The 17,922-nt window shown below is 41.9% G+C and overlaps 1 protein-coding gene across 50 annotated transcripts in view; it reads left to right on the forward strand.

The window, feature by feature from the left end:
- LOC120945819 overlaps positions 1-17,025 on the forward strand; it is a 162,958-nt gene extending 145,933 nt beyond the window's left edge. For 47 of the 50 annotated variants that reach the window (XM_040360256.1, XM_040360269.1, XM_040360271.1 and 44 more), the window contains 3 exons: positions 11,765-11,794; positions 13,709-13,729; positions 16,782-17,025. In XM_040360256.1, the coding sequence (XP_040216190.1) occupies positions 11,765-11,794; positions 13,709-13,729; positions 16,782-16,807 (77 nt within the window). In that variant the 3' untranslated portion in view covers positions 16,808-17,025. The remainder of the gene's footprint in view (positions 1-11,764; positions 11,795-13,708; positions 13,730-16,781) is intronic. The other 3 variants (XM_040360257.1, XM_040360275.1, XM_040360272.1) reach the window with 2 other exon arrangements.
- Positions 17,026-17,922: the final 897 nt, after the last annotated feature.

Below are 17,922 nucleotides of genomic sequence, written 5' to 3' on the forward strand. Positions count from 1 at the left end.
AGAAAGCTCTATTTGTGTGAATTTTTTTTAATAAAAATTTAGTTTGGCTACAGTGTTACATGACTGTATAATTGTCATTCAAAATGTGACAGTGCTGAAAGCAGAAAATTGGCCTGGGCAGGAAGGGGGATGAAAGTGCCCGGTATAGCTGTTGCTCTGCCCAGCTGCACAAACCTCCTTCTTGAACCCCCACTTCTACATTCAGCCATTGAGTGTGAAAAGAAAGATTTATGAGTATTGTAGCATGTGACTCACTCCCCATTCCTCCCACGTAACAGAGTTTGTGATTGGCCATTCAGGCACCCAGCACTGGAGAGAGTCCTAATGCTGGCCATGCACTATACGAAAAATCAGCCAAACCCATTTTCGAAAAACGAACATTCGGCCGTGAGTGCAAACGATAGTGCCATCATGAAATGACTGATGAATCATTCAGTGGACATAAATGAATACATTTTTTGTATGTTTTTTTACATATACCTAGTGCAGACAGTTCGGACGGGAAACACATTAACCTTTCAATTTATCATTCGTTGAGCAGAACATTTACAAACCTGTCCTTAATTTTTACGATTATTTATTTTGTGCCCATTAACTGTTCAAAAAACGAACAAACTGTCTAAATGACCGAATTTCGGATGATTTTTCATATAGTGTATGGCCAGCATTAGTCTTGTTGCAAATTGGAGCTAATGTGGGCACCCAGCAGCTGAGCAAAAAAGCACAGGATTCACTGTTTTTGTATATTGAGGATTGAGTACCATTTCAGTGTCTACATTTATGAAAAATATTTGGTAGCTAAACTATAATAAAATGGCATATATGCAGGCATCTATCCCTATACCTGCCAACTTTAGTTGATTAACAGACCTGATCATAATGCAGAGATATTATATACACACTATACTTTGCAGTGGCGGCCCGTCCATAGGGACGCACGGGCGCCAAACCCCCCCCCCCCCCCTGCTACAGTCACAAAAAAAAAAAAAACGGGCCCTTTAAGAACTTTTATTCGGCTAAAATGTCATTTTGACATTTTAACCGCAGTTCTGGCGGCCGTCTATAGAGGGCGCTGCAGCGCCACCCCCTCTCGCAAATAACACACATTCGTGCATAAATGCACGAATGTATGTTATTGGTTGGTTGCCAGCTGCCTGGTCTATTCATATAACCGGACGCGGGACGCCGGTTACCCGAATAGCGGCAGTTGGTTGGCTGAGGGGAACTGCCTATCAAAGCCAGCGGCTCTGATAGGCTTTTCTCCGGCTCTCGCATGTCTATACTCGGAGCGCAGGCAATCTGCGCTCCTTGCATAAGACAAACGGCCGTTTCAGCCAATCAGGTTCCCGGATTCTGGTTATCAGGAACCTGATTGGCTGAAGCTTCACAACAGCGGCAGAAGACATCGAGGGAGGACATGGAATCCTCAGGTAAGTGCTTTTTACAGGGAAAGGGACACAGTGACATCATGGGGCACAGTGGTGACAAAGGGCACAGAGGTGACAATTGGCACAGTGGCATCATGGGGCACAGTGGTGACAAAGGGCACAGAGGTGACAATTGGCACAGTGGCATCATGGGGCACAGTGGTGAGTGACAATGGGCACAGTGGCATCATGGGGCACAGTGGTGACAAAGGGCACAGAGGTGACAATTGGCACAGTGGCATCATGGGGCACAGTGGTGACAAAGGGCACAGAGGTGACAATTGGCACAGTGGCATCATGGGGCACAGTGGTGACAAAGGGCACAGAGGTGACAATTGGCACAGTGGCATCATGGGGCACAGTGGTGAGTGACAATGGGCACAGTGGCATCATGGGGCACAGTGGTGACGATGGGCACAGTGGCATCATGGGGCACAGTGGCATCATGGGGCACAGTGGTGACAATTAAAGGGCACAGTGGTGACAATTGGCACAGTGGCAACAATTGAGGGGCACACTGGCTGCGTTTGATGGCATGGCACAGTGGTGACAATTGATGGAACAGTGGCTGCGTTTGATGGCATGGCACAGTGACTGCGTTTGATGGCATGGCACAGTGGTGACAATTGATGGCACAGTAGCTGCGTTTGATGGCATGGCACAGTGGTGACAATTGATGGCACAGTTGCTGTGTTGCATGGCACAGTGGTGACAATTGATGGCACAGTTGCTGTTTGATGGCATGGCACAGTGGTGACAATTGATGGCACAGTGACTGCATTTGATGGCATGGCACAGTGGTGACAATTGATGGCACAGTTGCTGTGTTGCATGGCACAGTGGTGACTTTTGATGGCACAGTGACTGCATTTGATGGCATGGCACAGTGGTGACAATTGATGGCACAGTTGCTGTGTTTGATGGCATGGCACAGTGGTGACAATTGATGGCACAGTTGCTGTTTGATGGCATGGCACAGTGATGACAATTGATGGCACAGTGACTGCATTTGATGGCATGGCACAGTGGTGACAATTGATGGCACAGTTGCTGTGTTGCATGGCACAGTGGTGACAATTGATGGCACAGTTGCTGTGTTTGATGGCATGGCACAGTGGTGACAATTGATGGCACAGTGGCTGCATTTGGTGGCATGGCACAGTGGCTGCGTTTGATGGCACAGTGGCTGCATGTGATGGGCACAGTGAGGCTGCAATTTTTTTTTTTTCGTTTGCGCCCCCCCAAAAAATTTTTAGCACCAGTCGCCACTGATACTTTGTGTTCTACATAAATAATTTTTTTTTTTAATTGAATGTGGGGAGAGGGTTGGATCCTCTGTCAAGTGTTTATTGCTCTCTGTGTCCCCGTTGGGGAGTATTAACCCTATCAAATTTTAGAGTTGTATCCAGAGGAGAAGTATTCCAATGTGGACATCTGATTCAAAGACTATTATCTAAGAGGGGAAAAGCTCTAAATGCCCCATACACACCATCAGAAATTCCGACAGCAAAAGTCCGATGTGGGCTTTTGAACGGAAATTCCGACCACGTGTATGCTCCATCGGACTTTTGCTGTCGGAATTTCTGCCAACAAAAGATTAAGAGCTGGTTCTCAAATTTTCCGACGGAAAAATTCCTATAGGAAAATCCGATCATCTGTAGCAATTCCGACGCGCAAAATTCCGACACATGCTCGGAAACAATTCGAGGCATGCTCGGAAGCATTGAACTTCATTTTCTCGACTCATTGTAGTGTTGTATGTCACCCAGTTATTGACCGTCGAAAGTTCTGAGAACTTTTGTGTGACCGTGTGTATGCAAGCCAAGCTTGAGCAGGATTCCGTCAGAAAAACCTTGGATGTTTTTTCCGATGGAAAATCCAATAGGATGTACACGGCATTAAAAGCAAAGTGACATTTTCCAGATGGTATACAGGCAGAAAGAAATAACCTGGCAGTGATTTTAATCCTTCCCTGCACTATCCAAAAACTAAAAAAATCTGGATATACACATACTTCAAAGCTGCAAAACCCACTAGCTATTTAAATGTCACCTCTTTGGTGAAATCTCTACCAAGTTAAAAAGCGGTACCTTATGCCTTTGAATAGTTCTGAAGCAGTTGTAGCAAGAGATGAAATAGATAATGGCAGAAAGGGATATCTTACTGCTTTAGGCTCCATTCACTCTTGTACTACTCCAAAGTTGCACCCGACTTTGATGCAACTTTGACACAACTTTGATGCAACTTTGGATGGGTGCAAATTGGATTTGACTTTGGCTTTAAAGTGGAGTTCCACCCATAAATATAACATTACATCAGTAGTTTTAAAAAAATGCCATTAGTCCTTTAAGAAAAAAAAAAAAAATTTTAGATGCCTTCAAAGTGTTGTTGCTAGGCAGAATAGTTAATCTTCCCTCTTCCTGCACCTAGGTGCTTAAGCTTCCTAACCTACACCGCACAGACTCCTGGGAATGTAGTGGGTGTAACTTTCCAGGAGTCTGTGCACTCCCTAGTCTCGAAGAATCATGCGACTTAGACAGTACAAGTGCTGAAACCTGATCTGAAACCTATTACACTGTTTGTGCAGCACTGAGCATGTGCAAGATCTGCAAGGCTGAAATCCAGGAAGTCATACAGTCTGGCTTCATGATGCCCACACTTAAGATGGCCCCAGTCAATTTCTATTTTATAAAGTGTCTAAATGCTGTAACAACCTAACAAAACGGACCTTAGTTTACAGACTAACTTTACTAGAATACATTAAGCTTGTGTACTACAGGGGTATTTATATTTAAAAAGTGAAATTGTGTCCGGAACTCCGCTTTAACCGGTGATAATGGACAACTGTTGCACTGTGACCCATTACCTAATCTATTATTTCTGGCATATACAATTTTATAAGTAAGACAATGCCAAAATACAGGCCTGAAGAAAAAAAAGGCAAAATGGTTCTGCACAGGGGAACAAAATATCACTTGTCGCGTAAATACAAACAAAACACTTTTTCAAAATGTAAAAGCCAGTAGTAAAAGCACGTTCCGGAAGTGAGAAGGAATTACTGACTTGGAGGTCCAAGACATGGTAAGACTAACAAACAAATAAAAACGAAAAAAAAAAAGGGGGGGTGGAGGGGTGGAATAGGGAGGGACGGGGTGGGGGAGGGTGGAGTGGGGAGAGAAAAGGTGAGAGAAAGGAAAGAGAGAACGGAGATGTAGAAATAGGCCAGAAAGGAGAAAGAGAAACAGACAAGATTGGAAAAAGGAGGAGGTGTAGACATAGACAAGGAAAGAGCGCGGGGCCTGCGGGTTGGGTGGTATATTAGAATGGTCCGGAATACCCAAGCTGGTTGGGAGCAGGGTGGGTGGAGCATAGGACAACCATGGGTTCCACATCTTGAGGAACTTAGCATGGGAGTCATGAACTACACTGGTCATCTTCTCATGCAGCACGAGGGTGGTTAAAATCCTCTTCACCTTTGCAATACCAACCAAGGGCTTCCACCAAGCTCTAGCAATAGTGCATTTTTGTGGCAATGAAGAGGTAGGTAGCCAGCTTTTGTTGATATGAGAAGAGGCCCAGGAGGGGGCAGTCAAGTAGTGCATGCCAGATGTCTTTGTAGAAGTGCAGAAAAAGGGTTGAAAGGAGACCATAGACCCTAGACCAGAATCCCACCAATCGTGGGCAAGACCACCAAATGTGAATCTCATTTAATCTATTATTTCGATATATCTGACTTATTGTGACTTATTTTAATACCTCTATATCGTTTTATGACATAGTTGGGTAAGAAGGCATTGCCTATTGACACAGTTACCATACTTTCCGGCATATAAGATCACCTTTTACACCGGAATTACACCAAAAACCAGGGTTTGTCTTATACACTTGGTGAAGCAGCTGCCCGATGGATACATATATGTAGCCTGCTCGGATTGGCAGAGGTTGTTACTCCAATCCGAGCAGGCTTAGCAGGCTCTGTAGTCATCAGGAGAGTGCATCGCCCGCCGGGATTGGCTGAGCGGCGCATGTCCTGAATACATACAGCTTTACAGAGCAACCGGCGAGCTGATATCCATCTGGCATCTGGCGGCCTCTTCTTTTCTGAACATATGGCGGTAAGGGGGTCGTCTTATACATTGACTTTAGGTCAAAACCAACATTTTAAACTGAAAAGTAGAGAGTTGTCTTATATGCCCACTGCCCAGCCGTCTTATACGCCGGCAAATACGGTAGTATGTAAAGCAGTGGCAGTGATATTAACTGCAATAAAGCCTAGAAAATTATTTTCTAAAGGATTTTATGCTGGTTTAACCTAAAAAATTAAGTCACTGTTTCAACTCATAAATGCATATTTGCTTTGTGTATTGTAACAGGAATGAAATCAGATGCATATTCATCATCAGGTATGTTTTTCTTACAAATCTATTTTAAACAGGAACATTATTTTATGTTATATTAGTATTGTAATATAACCGGTTGTGTCAGGACATTATTGCATTTAAACAATAAAATTACAAAAGAGTTGTGTAAAGAACTATGTAAACGCAAGCTTAAAGTGGAGTTCCACCCATAAATATAACATTACATCAGTAGTTTTAAAAAAATGTCATTAGTCCTTTACAAATTTTTTTTTTTTTTTAGATGCCTTCAAAGTGTTGTTGCTAGGCAGAATAGTTAATCTTCCCACTTCCTGCACCTAAGTGCTTAATGCTTCCTAACCTACACAGCACAGACTCCTGGGAATGTAGTCGGTGTAACTTTCCAGGAGTCTGTGCATTCCCCAGTCTCAAAGAATCATGTGACTTGGACAGCACAGGTGCTGAAACCTGATCTGACACTGCTTGTGCAGCACTGAGCATGTTCGAGATCTGCAAGGCTGAAATCCAGGAAGTCATACAGTCTGGCTTCATGATGCCCACACTTAAGATGGCCCCAGTCAATTTCTATTTTATAAAGTGTCTAAATGCTGTAACAACCTAACAAAACGGACCTTAGTTTACAGACTAACTTTACTAGAATACATTAAGCTTGTGTATTACAGGGGTATTTATATTTAAAAAGTGAAATTGTGGCCGGAACTCCGCTTTAAGCAAGAATTGTGTTTTCTTGATAATTTTAGTAAGTGGAATTCCGATCAGCTACAAAGTAAACAAAGTTGGAATACAGTAAGAACCAGCTTTGCCACCCTGAAGTAATTTTCCAAAGGTTACTTAATAGAGCCTTATTCTTTGTTAAAGTCTATGTTAAAGCAAAAATAAAAACAACTATGTTTTTAACAATCTCTGCTATAAATGCACCATTCCCCATGTTTTATCCCTTTTAAAGACCCTGCAAGTACAGAAATGCACTGAGCTTCTAAATTCCTGCTGTGGGCTGACAACACAGCATTTTAGTGCACCAGTTTTTAGAGTGGTGTCTTCCTGCCCAGTTGTCTTTTAATAAACTATTGAAACCCCTCTAGATAGGGAATACTGTAATCTTAAACGTAGCCAGGCCAGGGTCATACACAGCAGATCAGCAGAAGGACAAAGGGATGTTCCAGAAACATAAACATTAGCCAGGCCAAGGTCATATACGTGGAGACAGCAGATGAGGACAGGGAACAAACAAGACAGGGAGAGGATGGATGGATCAGACTGCAGGGCAGGGATATAAGGTAACAGGTGGAACCTGATGGGGATCAGAACAGGGAAACAGGATCAGATACACAGGAAACAGGCTCAGGTGCAGGGTACAGGATCAGATAATCAGGCTAGCAGGTCACAGCACAAGGACGATACCAAGGCAATGAGAGCAATCATCAGCTGGGTATTTATGTGAATGTCTGTAATTGGCCTCAAGTTACACCTGAGTGCAGGAGGTGCTGTCTGCTCCACACTGACGAAATACAGCCGCTGGTGGACACAGGTACTACGGCCCAAGGATCCAACAGTACCACCAGCAGGTGAGTCCTCTCACTACAGTGTAAGAAGACACCCGTTGGTGGACACTGGTCTACTACTATGATTCAAGAGACCGACAGCGCCACCAACGGGTGAACCCTTTCCTGACACAAAGTAAGCGTGTACAGGACAGATATACATGTATCACAATAGACAGTGGATCCAACATGTACCAATTTTCTTACCACAACACATGGTTTAAAATAAATGGCACTGTAACCAACTAATGGGTGTATGGTGTTTTGTGGTAAAGTCTGCATTAAAGTGTTACTAAACCCAGGACCCTGTATTCACTATATCTGGTCTCCCACAGTACACAGAACATGGAAATGCAATTATTTTAGTAAATATAAACTGCTACATACTTTTTTTTATCAGCAGTTAGAGCAGTCTTGTGACTTCTATCAGTGTCCAGCCAAGCACTGGTTAAAGCTTGTAGGAGGAGGTTTTATTCTGCAGACTGTCCTATAAGGCTGCAGGATCCCTGACCCTCTGTCTGGACAGTGCTGATTGGTCCAGCGCTGATCACATGCACTCTCTCAAGAAAAAAAAAACTCTAGCAAATACACACCAAGCTATTTTTTTCTCAGTTTAGGCCAATATGTATTCTTCACAATATAAAGAACCAAAAAGTGCAATCAGTGCAAAAATATTAATAATAATGAACCTCCCCCTCACAATTGCAAGCTGAACACTGATAGGACAATCACAAAATCCGAAAGGTGCAAAATATGTATATGAAAATAGTGCAGCGCAATATAAAATAAAGTGCAATAAACACAATAATTTAAACGATAATAAATAAGTGATAATAATAATAATTGCATATATAATGCATAGATAAAAGTCCAAGAAGTGAAAAAGGTTTCCAACAGTAAGACAACCACTCCAAATCTTCACCGGTGACTTCAAACTTCAAATACAGTGATCGTATCACTTATTTATTATCGTTTAAATTATTGTGTTTATTGCACTTTATTTTATATTGCGCTGCACTATTTTCATATAAATATGTATTCTTCTACATATTTTTGGTGATAAAAATCGCAATAAGCACATTGATTGGTTTTTGCAAAAGTTATAGCGTCTACAAAATAGGGGATAGATTTATAGCATTTTTATTATTATTTGTTTTTTACTAGTAATGGCGGCGATCTCCGATTTTATCAGAACTGCAACATTATGGCGGACACATCGGACACTTTTGACACATTTTTGGGACATTGGCATTTATACAGCGATCAGTGCTATAAAATTCACTGATTACTGTAAAAATGTCACTGGCAGGGAAGGGACTAACACTAGGGGCGATCAAAGGGTTAATTGTGTTCCCTAGTGTGTTTCTAACTGTGGAGGGATGGGACTGACCTAAAGGAAATTACAGATTATGGTTCCAGGCTATTAGGAACTCACGATCTGTCTTTCCCCACAGAACAGAACAAGGATGTGTGTGTTTACACTCACACGTCCCTGTTCTGCCTCTCGCACCCACGATCACTTGTGGCGGGAAGTCATCACGACCGCCGGTCATGAGCATCGGCACTCCTGCATGCGTGCCTGCTATCCCGCTTAAAGGGACTGACGTACAGCTACAACAGTTTGCGGGATCGTGCCGTCATGATGAAGTATAACGACGGCGGCTGGTCGGCAAGTGGTAAAGTCATTGCCACAACAAATTGATGTGAATGGGCCCTTCGTATTATGTTAGAGCAGAAAGATAATGACACAAATGTTTTTATTATTTTCCAGGAGCACTGCGATGCTGCACCAAATATCTCTTGTATCATCACCACTGTTCAAAGTTGGCCATAGACATATAGGGATGGTGAGATGTAAAGGGTGTAATCTGACCAGTCTCAGGCATCTGTTCCTGGAAGTGTCAGGCCTCGTACACACGACCAGTTTCCTCGGCAGAATTCAGCTTCCGACCGAGTTTCTGGCTGAATTCTGCCGAGAAACCCGGCCGTGTGTACACTTTCGGCCGAGGAAGCCGACGAGGAAATAGAGAACATGTTCTCTATTTCCTCGTTGTTCTATGGGAGCTCTCGCCCCGCCGAGCTCCTCGGCGGCTTCAGTGCTGAACTGGCCGAGGAACTCGATGTGTTTGGCACGTCGAGTTCCTCGGCCGTGTGTACGAGGCCTCAGCCCCTTCCCTGCCAGTGACATTTACACAATAATCATTGCATTTTTTATAGCACTGATTGCTGTATAAATGTCAATGGTCACAACAAAGTGTCAAAAGCGTCCGATCTGTCCGCCGCAATGTCACAGTCCAGCTAAAAATTGCAGATCGCCACCATTACTAGTATAAAAAATAATAATAATAAAAATGCCAAAAATCTATCCCCTATTTTGTAGACGCTATAACTTTTGCGCAAACCAATCAATAAACGCTTATTGTGATATTTTTAACCAAATATATGTATAAGGCCCTATACACACGGTCGGTCCATCCGATGAGAATGGTCCGAAGGACCGTTTTCATCAGTTAACCGATGAAGCTGACTGATGGTCTGATGTGCCTACACACCATCAGTTAAAAAAACAATCGAGTCCAACGCAGTGACGTAAAACACAACGACATGCTGAGAAAAATTAAGTTCAATGCTTCCAAGCATGCGTCGACTTAATTCTGAGGATGCGCAGGTTTTGAACCGATGCTTTTGCGTACTAACCGTCGGTTTTGACCGGTCGGTTAGGAGTCCATCGGTTCAATTTTAAAGCAAGTTCAACATTTTTTGACCGAAAGATAACGGACCGATGGGGCCCACACACGGTCAGTTTGGACCGATGAAACTGAAATTCAGTCCATTTTCATCGGTTTTGTCCGATCATGTGTACAGGGCCTTAGAATACATATCGGCCTAAACTGAGAAAGAAATTTTATAGATTTTTTGGGTATATTTATTATAGCAAAAAGTTAAAAATATTGCTTTTTTTTCAAAATTTTCGAATTTTTTTGTTTATAGCGCAAAAAAACGCAGAGGTGATCAAATACCACCAAACCAAAAGAAAGCTTTATTTTTGGGGAAAAAAATGTTTGGGTACAGCATCGCACGGCCGCACAATTGTCAGTTAAAACGACACAGTGCAGAATCGCAAAAAGTGCTCTGGTCAGGAGAGGGGTAAATTCTTCCGGGGCTGAAGTGGTTAAGCACACTTCAACTAAACACTTGGGGGCAGATTCACTGAGCGAGTACGCCGGCGTATCTACTGATACGCCGGCGTACTTTCAAATTACCTGCGTCGTGTCTTTGGTTTGAATCCTCAAAACAAGATACGACGGCATCTGGGTTAGATCCGACAGGCTTACGTCTTCGTACGCCTTCGGATCTAAGATGCAATTCTTCGGCATCCGCTGGGTGGCGTTCACGTCGTTTTCTGCGTCGAGTATGCAAATGAGCTATTTCCGACGATCCACGAACGTACGATCGGCCGGCGCATTCCTTTACGTCGTCTCTAGGCGGCTTTTTCCAGCGTATAGTTAAAGCTGGTATTTCGTGGCGTATAGTTAGACCTGCCATGTTAAGTATGGCCGTCGTTCCCGCGTTTATTTAGAATTTTTTTTTTTTTGCGTAAGTCGTCCGTGAATCGGGATGGACGTAATTCACGTCTATGTTAAAAAAAATGACGGCCTTGCGACGTCATTTAGCGCAATGCACGGCGGGAAATTTAGGGACGGTGCATGCGCAGTTCATTCGGCGGCGTGGGGACGCGCTTCATTTAAATGAAACACGCCCCCTAATCGCCGATTTGAATTACGCGCCGTTACGCCGCCAGAGATAGACTACGCCGCCGTAACTTAATCTTTATGGATTCGAACTAAAGCCGGGTAAGTTACGGCGGCGTAGCGTATCTCTGATACGCTGTGCGGGTGCAGATCTCTGTGGATATGCCCCTTGGAGTGCAATTAAAAGCTAATTGGCTGCTGACCCGCCCTCTCTCTGTCCTTGTGAGTTATATAGGAGGAATATGCCGAAACTAACAGTATTTAATACAATCGCTGATATATATATATATTTTTATGAATACATAAGGATTCAAAATGGTATTTTTAGTTTTGCCAGGAGTTCAGCTTTAGAACATAACAACATTGTATTTGATGAGGTTACTCAATGTGCCTCGCTAAATCAATCTCCAAATCAGTGTCAATCTTACAAAAACAAATCCTGCAACAATGACGTAAAAATATGCAATACTTCCTTTTCAAAACAGTGTTCAACACAAAGGTATTGTACATTTTAACGTCATTATTTTTGCCGGATTTGTTTTTGTAAGATTGACACTAATTTGGAGATTGATTTACGAGGCACGTTGGGTAAGGAGAGTTTACACAAACATTGTACTTAAAGCATTTTCAATTTAGACAGTGATGATGGTTTGTTTTTACAATAGGTTCCAAAGTATATGGAAATCCATTGCAAGGTAATTTTCTGAATTTATTGTATATCAGGGATTGGAACCATTTCAGTGTTTTCATTTATAAATAATATTTTGTAGCTAAGCTATATATTATTTATTAAAAGAGAGCTTTCCAAAAATGGAAGGTTCACGCTGTTGAAAAAAAAATCCACCCCCAAAATCAAACTGATAGTAAAGGCATTGTGGGCGTGTGGGAGTACAAGCCCCCAGTTATTACAGGAGACAGTGATGAGGCACAGCTTAAAGGGGTTGTAAAGGTTCAGTTTTTATTTTCTAAATAGGTTCCTTTAAGCTAGTGCATTGTTGGTTCACTTACCTTTTCCTTCGATTTCCCTTCTAAATATTTTTTTTCTTTGTTTTCTTTGTCTGAATTTCTCACTTCCTGTTCCTCCTCAGTAAGCTGTTCTGGCTGACTAACCACCGCTTGGATAATGGTGGTAAGCTTACTGAGGAGAAACAGGAAGTGAGAAATGCAGACAAAGAAAACAACATTTTGAAGGGAAATCAAAGGAAAAGGTAAGTGAACCAACAATGCACTAGCTTAAAGGAACCTATTTAGAAAATAAAAAACAAACCTTTACAAACCTTTACAACCCCTTTTAGTTTTAACCCACCTTCCTTTTCATGTGCAATAAAATGTACTGGATAAAGGCGAATAGGGATGTAAGTCTTAGACCTCGTACACACGACCGAACATGTCTGCTGAAACTGGTCCGCGGACCAGTTTCCGCGGACATGTTCGGTCGTCTGTACGGCCGACCGGACAATTTTCCGGCGGATCGGACAGGTTTCCAGCGGACAAATGTTTTCAAATGCTGGAAGCCTGTCCGTCGGACATGTTTGGTCGTCTGTACGACTCACCGGACATGTCCGCTCAGCCGAAAGCCCTCACATGCGTCGAAGTGATTCGACGCATGCGTGGAAGCATTGACCTTCCAGGGTCGTCGCCGCATCATCGTCGCAGCGACGGCGCGGCCACGTCACCGCGTTTGCTGTCCGCGGGAAATTTGGTCTTATGGTCTGTACAGCCATCAGACCAAAATCCGCCAGCGGACATGTCCGATGAAAACGGTCCACGGACCGTTTTCATCGGACATGTCCCGTCGTGTGTATGAGGCCTGAAATGTAAAACCATATCACATGTAACTAACCAGATTTATGTTTAAAAATGTGAGTGTAATTTGATGTTTTTATTGCTGTCTGAGGTCTCATTGAAGAGATTTTCTTTTCTTAACTTTCTACACAGTGAAAAAGTTCTCATCCAGGCAGTAAGTCCAACAAGGACACAGGCAGCAATAAAAAGAATAAGGGAAGTTCCAGCCTTTCCCTATTCTACAAAATGATCAATTTAGTGCTTTGTGTCCCTCTTGGAGATTATGCTTCACTTTCTATCCAGGGAGCACATTGCATGTTTTGTCTGAAGATTCACTTGAACTTATTTAGTAAAAGAAATGGAAGGATCAAAGAGGATCAAACAGCCTTCTTAGACTATACGGAGGATTAACCAATTTCTGTTGTGGGTTTAGTAACACTCTAAAAAGAAATTGAAGCTGTATTTTAAATCCTTTTTTTAATTAAATAACAAACATGCCCATACTTACCTGCTCTGTGCAATTTTTTTGCACAGAGCAGCCCCGATCCTCTTCTTCTGGGTTTCCCCACCGGCACTCCAGGCCCCTCCTCTTCAAGGGATGCCCCCACAGAAAGCTGCTTTCCCTGGGTCTGGGGGGGAGCTGCAGGACAGAAGGTTTTTCACCTTAATGCATAAAGTCTTTAGAACCACTTTAACCCTTGCAGTGAAGGTAGCCAGAAATGCCAGAATCAGCTTTATGCATGATAAATGTGCTTTAATATGTACATTTGACAAAAATATTAACATTTGATTAATTTTATCATTTAATTTATGTGACAATGTAGGCAAAGCACAGACATCAAAAGGTAAATTAATTGTTTAATTTGATGCCAAAGTTATATATTGTATTAAATCCGATTTGGGGGTCATAATCAAGACGATCAGATAATATGGTAGATCCAGATAAGTAAGTGCTTTAATTATACAAACATTGCAATGGAGAAATACAACACAGATCTCAGCATATAAGCGAGTAAAAGTGAAAGTGTTTCTGAGCTTACAACTACGGGGTATACAATTTATACGTATGAATATTCATAAGATATGGGTATGTATCAAGTGTATTCTAGGTGTGATAAAGGTGTGATCGTATAGTTTAGTCCAATTAAAGTCCATTTCTTCTTTATAGCAAGGGAACAGTTGAATGGGTGGTTACATCACGTGACTGGCAAAAAAAACTTTTTTAAGAGTCTCTGGCCAGTTCAAATTGGTTTATTAGAAAGTCTATTCTGAACAGGCCTTATCAGCAGCCTGTGTCTGATTGCCAAGGACAAAACGAAGAAGCTGTGAACATCTGTGAAAAAGCAAAGAAGGGTGCATTATAAATCCTTAAATTGAACATCTATATGTATATATCTATATCAATCTCAACATTATCAGCCCCCTAAATTAAACTCAATTAAAATGTTATGCATGTTGATTATCCTAAGCACTTTATGTGAATCAAACTATATTAAAATGGTACATATATTCCCTATGCAGGCATAGAACCCCATACCTACCAACATTAGTTGATTCACCTGATCATAATACAGTGATATTACAAACAGTATACTTAATGTTCTACATAAATGACTGTAAGATATGATATTAATATAATTATTTTGTACTTTATCAAGCCAGAGCCAGCTATGTTCCCAGTCTTTAAGCCACATCTGCCCAGAAAATATAAACCAATAAACTAGTCAAAATGCAAGCCACCTTCACTTTTTTTTAAGTATTTACTTTGTGAAGTAAACATTCTATGCTTCTTTAGAAAATTAATCTATTGTTTTCAATGCATTGGCAGACTTTTATAACTTGTATTTTAAGAAGGAGCAGTAATATACCCCAACTATTGTGTAGCATTACAAAGCAGGAGGTAGAGCCTGCCCATTTAAAAGAGAAGTATAGCCAAAGCTTTTTTGGTTGTACTTCTCCTATGGACCACAGGAGCTGGTCAAGGCTCTGAAAAGATTCCGACCACATGTCAGGATCCACCCAGATGCCTGGACTGGCAGTTGGCTTAGGCTCTCAGCGAGCCACTGAGAGCCTGAGCCAGCCGCTACCACCCCCTTCACAGCCCAGCGCTCCAGTGAGTGCTCCCTGCAGCCTACAGACAGAAAGCTGAGCAATCAGTGGTGTTTGATCGCTCAGTTCTCAGTCTTAGAGCCAGCAGGAGACAGATGCAGCAACCACCTAGGTGTGTGTGTGTGTGTGTGTGTATGTATATATATATATATATATATTTTTTTTTTTGTTTGTTTATCTAAACCCATACTTCTCTTTTGATGTACCAATATGGCCACCTTCCGCAAAATATATAATTACAAATTATACACTGTAAATAATGCTTTTTTCAAAGCAGTAACACACATTGGTTTTGAATTACTAAAGGAAGAGAGATTGTTTATTTGGGAGAGAGAGTTAGGGGATTCAGAACACCCTTACTGACTTGCAGACTCACAGACTCCATCCATAGACCTCCATACTAGTATAGGGGACTTTAAGCTGAAACCAGCTATCTGTATCTTTTCCAGAAGCAGTGTTATCCCCAACAGCAGCAGCCTCCTGATGCTTTCTCAGGCTCTCCACAAGTTATTTGTCTTCAGGATCTTTAGCAGCAGAGTCATCTCTGGTACTTAATCCCAGGCATCAGCTCTCCATCTAGATTCTTGTCTTCTGAGAGGCTCCTTGGGCAGCAGGACCACACTGGACAGACAAGCTCCTTCTGCTTCCAGGCATTTGCACTGAGCACATGCAAAGGCCTCCTGGGTCTCAGACCTAGCCGTCCCCCAGCTGTACAACACACACCCTCCCCAGGCAACATAAATATGTATAACTCAGGATTACTGTGACATCTTGCTTTTATGCCAGAGGAACCAATGATACCCACTGGCAGCAAAAAGCAACAACAGCAACATAGAGCTTAGGGGAAAACCTAATAAGAAAATAGAATATAAATCATCATGGGCTGTCTATCATCCAGCAAGACTAAATGTAGATAGTTACTCCTGCTTAGGGCAGGGTGGTTTCAGAGCTTAAAAACAAGTCACCCCTAACCTATGTAGCTGCTTTTATTGTTAAAATATTAATTCTCAAAGGAGAATGACAGCAGTGCCGATGCATTGGTTTACAGAACTGACCTCATAGGAGGCAAGGCTTTTTGCTTTGTTTTGTGATGGGATTGGGCTGGGCAAGGTTGCCCATCACACTGTAACTTCACCTGGTGTCAACAGGTCTTAAAGGACTGGCAGGCTGGCTGGCTGTCAAGATCTGTTTTCACGAAAGAACATGCTGGCTTGTGTTGTGGACTTTGAGAACTAATTTCTTCACAATGCTTGTAAATACATAGATGAATTTGTGTTTGTTTATTTGTGCTTTTATGGTTTGTTTATAATATGTAAATACTTAAACGTGTATAATCTTGGCACATGTTCAGTTTAAAGTACATCTACAATCCTTTATTTAGATGCTCAAGAACACTACAATTTTTTCTTTGGGGGGAAAAAATGCATAGATCCATTTAGAGTGTGCTGTTGACTTGAGTGTGACTTGATTATCTCATCCACACACTCGATGTGGATGAGGGGAATCACTCCTGCTGAAGTATTGTATTCAGAATACACTGATCAGCACTGCTGGCTATACTCAGCAGCGCCAAACGTGCAGACATTTTCCAACAGGCTGGTTGTACAGAAGTTGATCAATAGATCGACCTTTTTACAACCAGCTTGCCCATACATGGAATGAAATTTGGCCAGTCCCTGCTAAACCGACCGAATTTCGATCCAAGTATGGCCAGCTTCATTTTATACCTAAGTACACATATTAAATTAAAAAGGCATATCTGTTTAACTCTATTTTCCATTTTTACAGGACAATTTCCTAATCGTCGGGGTTAAACAATCCACATTTTGAAATCTGAACTATTGCTGTAGGTATTAGAAAAATGTGCTTTTTGAATTGGACAGTGTTGCTTGCATTTTAAACAGAACAGATCTCTTTATAAAATGTCTGTAATATGCGCCTTACCATAAAAAACTATTGCCTGGCTCAAAATATTAAGCTTTGCTTTTGCAATGCCCTTGCTGGTGGAAATAAAAGCTAAATGACGATACAACTATCAGTGTCTTTTTTTGGTGTTGCTTAAACTGCCATTTAAAGGTCTTGTGCTGTGAAAAATACACAATACTTATTAGTAATAGTCATATTTATGCTACATGACTGACCAGTTAACCTACCAAAGGGTCTGACTAAGCTATGTGACCACATGTGACCCCTTTAAACATTAAAATATTACTAAACATTCATAAAAAATATATATATATATATACAGTATCTCACAAAAGTGAGTACACCCCTCACATTTTTGTAAATATTTTATTATATCTTTACATGTGACAACACTGAAGAAATTACACTTTGCTACAATGTAAAGTAGTGAGTGTACAGCTTGTATAACAGTGTAAATTTGCTGTCCCCTCAAAATAACTCAACACACAGCAATTAATGTGTAAACCACTAGCAACAAAAGTGAGTACACCCCTAAGTGAAAATGTCAAAATTGGGCCCAATTAGCCATTTTCCCTCCCCGGTGTCATGTGGCTCGTTAGTGTTACAAGGTCTCAGGTGTGAATGGAGAGCAGGTGTGTTAAATTTTGGTGTTATCACTCTCATACTGGTCACTGGAAGTTCAACATGGCACCTCATGGCAAAGAACTCTCTGAGGATCTGAAAAAAAGAATTGTTGCTCTGCATAAAGATGACCTAAGCTATACGAATTTTGCCAAGACCCTGAATCTGAGCTGAAGCCGTGGTGGCCAAGACCATGCAGCGGTTTAACGGGACAGGTTCCAATCAGAACGGTCATGGTCAACCAAAGAAGTTGAGTGCACATGCTCAGCATCATATCCAGAGATTGTCTTTGGGAAATAGATGTGCTGACAACAAAGAGTGCTGACAACAATGCTGTAGAGTTGAAGGGGTGGGGGGTCAGCCTGTCAGTGCTCAGACTATA

Source organism: Rana temporaria, chromosome 7 (assembly GCF_905171775.1).
Source record: "Rana temporaria chromosome 7, aRanTem1.1, whole genome shotgun sequence".
In the NCBI taxonomy this organism is placed as follows: domain Eukaryota; kingdom Metazoa; phylum Chordata; class Amphibia; order Anura; family Ranidae; genus Rana; species Rana temporaria.